Below are 7,418 nucleotides of genomic sequence, written 5' to 3'. Positions count from 1 at the left end.
AGCAGATAACTTCGAAATTTGTGGTAAAAGATAAGGGTTGTGAGGAAGTTTAGACAGGAAAACAAAACGAGACTTCAAACATACACTGCTAACCAAGAAACATGCATGAAATCTCTTAATTACTTGGAGAGGTAAATTTGGCAACAACCCCGAGTCTCAAACTCAAGCGATCTTTATAGTAACACATTTGAGATTTTGTGTAAGAAAATAAGGTAACACAAAGATGGTGCAAAAAAATCACTCAGAAAACCAAGATCATTATCATTGGAGAAAAATGCATATACATATTAATGTTGTGGAGCTTTTACAACACCGGCTTAGCAACTTTTTCTATGTACATCTTCATTTCTTACCACTTTGCATAAGTGAAGAACAGCATCCGCCCTACTCAACCTCTGCTCTGCTATTTTGAACCATTTCTTCCTCATTTTACAGTCAAACAACCAATTACTTTACTACTACAATCAACAAAAGAATTTTGAAAAATCCTAAAAGAAAAGGATAGCATGAGTTAACTTTAAACTTTATGTTCCACTTGAACTCAATTTGTATCTGTAGACAAGATTTCTAGTTCTGCCCACCACAGAGGAGATAGTTTTGGTGTTGCTCCAGCAGGCTCCAATGCGGTGATTTCTTTCAATCGTAAAGCAATCTCGGGCATTGTCGGTCTTTGCTTTGGCTCGGGCTTGACGCACATTTTTATCACTTGAGATAAATTCTCAAGCTGTTCTTCTTTGAAAGAGCTTAGAATTGGATCCACTATATCTCTTAACAACTGTTCTCCCTTGAGAAAATCCGATGCCCAATCTGCAAGAGAGCCATCATCAACCGAGAATGGAAGTCTACCTGTAATCATTTCTAACAAAATCACTCCAAAGCTATAAACATTGCTCTCTAAATCTGCTGGTGATGTTTCCAAGAGCTCGACTGTTGCTGATCCTAACTTCGCCGCTGTTGCTTCGCTCCAATAGCTAAAATCTGACAACTTGGCAGCATAGTCTTCGGTGAGGTATACTGAAGAAGAACAAAGATGTCTGTGTACGACGGGCAGATCAAGCTGGTGCATATGGTCTAAGCAGTATGCTACTCCCATTGCTATTCTCAGTCTCATCTCCCAGTCCAAGTGCTCAGCTTCTTTTACTACAAGAGGGATGATATCATGAACTTTGGCAGAACAATACACAACTCTTCAACATGTTTATAAGAAGAAAAATAAAGCACTTACTGTGGAGATGCTCAAAGAGAGTTCCATTTGGAGCATATTCAAAAACCATCATCCTTGTGAAGGGTTGTGCTTCTTCACAAAAGCCGATAAGACTGACGAAGTTTTTGTGGTTCACCCTAGACAAAGTTTCGATCTGCAAACATAGAGAAGAAAGGAAATTTAGAACCTATAACAGTGAACTTGAAAGAGGATTTGTTTTCTTGTACCTTTTTCCGGAATTGTTCTTCTTTAGTTTTTGACCAATCTGCATTTGATGTCACTGCAGTTGATGTCACAGCTATTTCAACCCCACTGGAAAGAGTTCCCTTATACACTGTGATGTCTGAGAAGGACCCAATTATATTGCTGAAGTCTTCACAAGCTGCTTCAAGTTCAGATCGCTTAAGCTTTGGGACACCTGATATCGAATGACAACAGTAAGAAATTTTAAGTGTTGAGGCATTCTTCTATTTTCTAAATTCTACTCAGTTGAGGAAAGAAAGCTAACCTGTTACAAATGCCTTCTGCAGCTGTCCACTTAAACCTGTGGCCCAAGGCTTCACCGTAACAACCTTACTGCTTCGGAACATCAAAATTCCAACGGTTGCAAATAATAAGAACAATGATCCTGCTACAATTCCTGTCAATATTAGAACTTTGTGATTTTTGTTCTTATTACTCCTCCCAATCAGATTTGGAGAAGGAGCTGAGGAGCGTGGTGGAACGCCACGGGAGTGAGGTGGTGTAAGAACATGAACTGGTGCGTGTAGAGTCGGGGCTACAGCAGGCGGTCGTGCAGGATTCAAATGGAGGCTAGGTGCAGGTGCTAATGACAACAATGGGGCTGGAGGCTCTGTGGGAGATGCTGATGGGGACCTTGGGGAGGGTGCTGGAGAGAATGGTGGAGCCGAAGGTGATAGTGGAGATGGAGACGAAGCGAACGAAGACGGTGGTAACGAGAAGAACGAACGTTTGGGAGATTGAACTCCTCCTAGTCGTCGCCTCTGGTAATCTGCATCTTGGAACTGGCCAAAATTCCTACAAAAATGAAACAAACTCAGCCTCTCAACAAAATTTTCGATCCAAACAAGAATAACTGATTTGTGGGGTGGCATTTGCTTACCAGCGTACAGTTTCTCTAGTACAAGAAGATTTGCCTTGAATGCTGGAGAGCTGCTCCTCATCCATTAGAGTTTCAGAGAGCAAATTGAGTTCATAGGCTTCAGGAGTAATGCTAGTAATGAATTCATTATGATCAAGAAGCCTACAAAAACCGACAACATAAGCTCGGCAAAGTCTACAAGAAAATTTCACCCAAATGAATAGAATCAGCAAGTTCTTCAATCCTTACAAGGTGGTTAGAGACAAGTTATTCCCAAGATCCAAGGGAAATGGCCCAGAGAAATTATTAAATCCCAAATCCAAAACCTCTAGCTCAAGCAAATCCCCAATCTCTTGCGGAATTCCCCCATGGAAGGAGTTGTTTCGCAGAATGCTGCACGAAAAACAACGATCACGACAACGACAAAACAGCAAAAACTTCAGCCAAGAAGACGACTAAGCTAAGAGGGGCAATGAATTCTTTTACTTACATGGATTTTATGTAGGGAAATTTCCCCATTTCAGGTGCTAATGTCCCTCCAAGACAGAGATCTCTCAAGTTCCTACAAGTTCACCAAAACCTCAACATTCATATCCCAAATCCATCAAGCTCTAAACGAAGAAAAAAAAAACAATGAAAGAATTCACTCACAGTATCACAACTTTCCCATCAGAACACTCAACACCAAACCAAGAACAATGATCAAATTCCCCATCTTTATCATTCCAATTTGCTAAAGCACCAAAAGGGTCGCTACCAACCGCATCCCTAATCCTCAACAATGCTAAACCTGCATCAAAAAAACAAAAACCCATTTCCTCAAAATTCCCAAAAAAAAAAAAAAAAAAAAAAAAACAACCCCATTCACATACCCACCCAGAATTTCTTACCTTCATTATTCAGAGAAAAACAGAGTGTCATACTCTGAAACAGGAACATCATCACCAGCACCGCCCATCGCAGCCGCTGCGGGCGAAAACCCCACCATTCATTCATCCCCAATGGTCCACTCAAGAAATTAGCAGTCAAATAAAGATGTAAGTTAAGAGTAAGGTTGTGAGTTAGAAATAGATTAATGCTGTAGCTACGGAAAGTGGAGCAAATTTAGATAGGTCTCAGAAGAAAGCGCGTAAATTTTGCCAACTTTCTCATAGTCTTAGAGAATCTATATACTAAAATTATGTTAAAGAAAAAAATAATAAATATTAAACCGAAACAAAGAAGAAGAAGAAAAAAAATGGACAGAAAGATCGGTGATTCGGCTCCCATGACTCTTCTTTTTTCTTCTAATTTATAGCGCCGTCCTTTCTATCTATATCACGTGCCGTCCTCGTGCTTTCTTTTCTTTTCTTTTTTTTTTTCTTTCTATTTTACAACCTTAAATTATAAAACAAAAAAAATATACAATACTCTTTATTTTTAAGAAGGAATTTGAGATCAAATTGGTACAATTATATAATTAAATTAAAATGGATATTAGCCAAAAGCACATTTTGGGAGTTAAATATAAACATAATTATTTATATATAATATAATACTTATTTCTTTCAAAATCAACCGATTTAAAAAAAAAAAAAAAGTCAAAATGGAGAGCGACCCAACCCCTATACAAAATCATTATAAAACCCATTTTGTTTAGTTTAATATGTTTCCCACCAATCATACCCTTACTCTATACTCAAATCAAATTACTCCATTATCTTTATATAATTCATAACTTATAGATTTAGAAATGTTCCCCTTTTTATTATTTTAACTTCTTCTAAAATATTACAATCTTATCTCATATCTTCTAAATTTTGTTTCAATTTAATTCTAACTTAATCTTTAGTTTGCTCATTATTCTTTTAAAAAAAAATGAATAAGAATTAAACAAATCATAGAAAGAAATGAAAAGGAAATATACTTCATTTTCAAAAAACTAGAAAGAAAATAGAACCTAATTTCAAGATTTACATTTTAATACTCAATACCAAAGTATCTAGTGTTGATGCCTAATAATTAATTTTTTTAAAAATTAATTAATTTAAAATTTCATTTCATAATTGTTATTTAAAATTAATTAATACAAATTAATACGAAAATGGAAAGCAAATAGTTAGTGAAATATTAATATTGTAAAGTGTAAGTCTTGACATTCAATGATCAAATCGAACAAAAAAAAAAACTCAAATTTTAACCAATAAAATTGAAATCAAACTCAAAATTTAGAGATAAATTAATTGGATTAGAGAGAAGATGAATGTATGATTGTATGAATATGGATAGTTGATTAGGTTAAAAAAAAGAGAGAAGGCATATATTTGATATTTTTGGAACAAGGAAATAAAAATGGGAATAAGTAATGAGTTAAAAGTAAATGAAAAGGTTAGATGAAAAGTAACATTTAGAATTTATATTTGATATTTTTATTGGAAAAGAATCTTATAGCGTAGAATTTAAGTAATAATAATAAAAGAGAAAAGAAAGATTGTGAAATGAGAGCTTTTCCAATTTGACTGCTCATACCTCTTCCGATGTTTCCATCTCACCGGCGGTGGCGGTGGCGGTGGCGGTGGCCGTCGCTTCACTGCATTTTCTTCCCATTATTATTTATTTATTTTCCCTAATCATTAAGTTTTATTTTAAATTAATTTCTTTTTTCAAAAAATTTAAATTAAATGAAGGCATGTTTGTGTCTATTTAGTTGTTTGTTTTTATTTTTTTAAAAAAACTTTATATCGGTCATCTTTCTAACAAATTTAAAATCATTAAATTTTATTTATCCATTAAATATAAATATAAATTTGGGATCTTAAACTTAGAAAATTACTTTTTGTTTGTCTCTAAATTTTAAATACATAGGACAGCAATCTTTCATCACTTGTAATCTATTTTTTTTTCCTACATATGCAAAATATATTTTAAATACATACAAGTGTTTTCAAATATCCATATATTATTGGTAGAATCTAAAAATAAAATTTTTGTTATATGTTAGTAAATATTTTATAAAATTTATTATTTTTGAGAAATTTTGTTAAAAGAAATATACCCTAAAATCATATTTTTGGTTGAAGGATTAAATTGATGTTATATGTAGTGTTCTTATAACTTAGTTTTCCATAAACTAATGAATACATGTGTTGATATCCATATGAAGATAAAGAGAGGGCCCTACATTTAGGTGAAAGAGGTTGAGAGAGTTATGAATGATCCAACCCAACCAAAGCTCAAATAGAAAGAAAGTGAAGCAATGCCCATTCAAATTGACACTACAACCCACATTATTTTCCAATTAAATCAATATAACCAAACTTTTCTTTTTCTCTTTTTGTCTTTTTACTTTTGGATGCAATATATATATATACATATGTAATCCACCAATTATTTAATCAAAATGACCATTTCAAATTTCTTTTGTTGTTTAAACATTTCAATTTCCCCCTTTCAACAAATGTCTTTGTGTACAAATTTTGTGTGTAAACTAATAAGTGGAGTGGGTCTCGTTTTGTCTCTAAATTACAAGACCTAACCTCATGGGACTTTTAATAATACTCATTGTCATATCAATTTCCTTTACATTAACTGCCCTTCAAATGGCAACATCCAATGCTTTTCTTCCAAATATATATTATGTACATTTGTATTGTTCATAATTTTGTCTTTTTTTAATGGTGGATTCATGCTTTCTTTTCACATTGCAATCAATGATTTCAATGTGTTCAAATCATATACATATTAACAAACATATATTTAGCTGTAATTCTTCAAAGTTCTTTCCAAATTTGAACCTTTACCCAACAAGTTCTTGGCCTTTTCTTAAGTACCAGAAAGTGACTTATTCAAATGAATTTTGAAGATTCTTTCTCTAACAAAAATTTGGGAAAGAGTCCTATTCATACAAAAGAAGAAAAAAAACACTAGCGTCATTTTTTCAAAATGGTTCAAACCATTTTTCTTAATCCATTGGAAATAGATTGACAAGAGATCTAATTCTTTTTCCAATTTATTGATTCTTTTGGGTCTTATATCTTGTAGCAATTACACCCATGTTCTAATAATCTTTTCAAATATTCTCAACATATTTTCAAATTTGTTTCCCATCAAAATTGATAAACATTTTTTATTTATATAGTGTTAGAAAATCAACATATATTTACTTGAAATATTTTAAAAAATAGCAATCTATTTATAAAATATAGCAAAATCTATGGAACTCCTTCTAGCTTGCTTATTTAACTTTTTTTTTTTCTATTCATAACAATTATTCCCTTATTTATTTGCATCAATTCAATTTGATGTAATCATTCAAGAACTTAAAAATTAGCAAATTAGTTATATAATTTGAAATGAAAACGGTTTTTGTGTTGTGGAAGATCCACTACGATGAAAGTAAAATTTGGAGTAACTTTGATGCTAAATCACGATTATCATAGGTTAGTCCATGACCTCCAATCTCATGTGTGTTGTAATAAGAAAAGAGAATAGGATTGAAAGAGGGTGAAAGCTAGGTTGGATTCCCCCTTTCACAATTATTTTACTACTATAAAAAGGTAGACTAATCTCTATACTAAAAACTAAATGATTGCCCTTTTATAAGACAATAAGGATCTTGCCAACTATCATACTTGCCTTCCTACACTTCAACCATAAAGTAAATAACAATTTTAGACGACTTATAGAACTATATTAACTCATAGTCTATTTCTAACGTGTCTCAAATGTATAGTGCTTTTTGCTTATGTTGAGATGTTGGCTACATGAACTATTAGCTCCTTAATTTGACCACTACTAATTTAAATTGATCGTTACAAATCATTTGAATTATTTCATTGATGACGAATCTAAACAAATGCAATTAGTAATTAGCAAGTAAAGATTAAAACATATAAGTTTTCACTCACACCCAAGGGTCAACCTTTATGGAAGTCTACGGTGTCAATCTGTTTTACCTTCTTAACTTCTATGATTGATCATATGGATTAGTTTTCGTAGTTGTCGTTGATCTTATGATGTTAATTTTTTATCTCTTTAGTCTTTATGATCAAATCTATGAGTTAGCTTTCATACTTTCAATGATACTTATTCTCTTAAACTGTCTGTCATTGACTTAAAGCTAAATACTTTAAC

General features: G+C 32.8%; 1 protein-coding gene across 1 annotated transcript; it reads right to left on the bottom strand.

Annotated features, from left to right (window-relative positions):
* Window positions 1-227: 227 nt before the first annotated feature.
* Window positions 228-3,575, bottom strand: LOC105435805 (inactive receptor-like serine/threonine-protein kinase At2g40270). Its single transcript, XM_011658817.2, has 9 exons — window positions 3,197-3,575; window positions 2,958-3,096; window positions 2,797-2,868; window positions 2,556-2,699; window positions 2,328-2,468; window positions 1,713-2,242; window positions 1,432-1,622; window positions 1,226-1,358; window positions 228-1,140 (listed from the first exon to the last, which is right to left on the bottom strand). Exons 1-9 carry the CDS (start codon window positions 3,300-3,302, stop codon window positions 542-544), a joined length of 2,055 nt encoding a protein of 684 aa, XP_011657119.2. The 5' UTR covers window positions 3,303-3,575; the 3' UTR covers window positions 228-541.
* Window positions 3,576-7,418: the final 3,843 nt, after the last annotated feature.

This window comes from Cucumis sativus, chromosome 6 (genome assembly GCF_000004075.3).
Source record: "Cucumis sativus cultivar 9930 chromosome 6, Cucumber_9930_V3, whole genome shotgun sequence".
Classification (NCBI taxonomy): Eukaryota; Viridiplantae; Streptophyta; class Magnoliopsida; order Cucurbitales; family Cucurbitaceae; genus Cucumis; species Cucumis sativus.
This window is presented reverse-complemented; position numbering and strand designations above follow the sequence as displayed.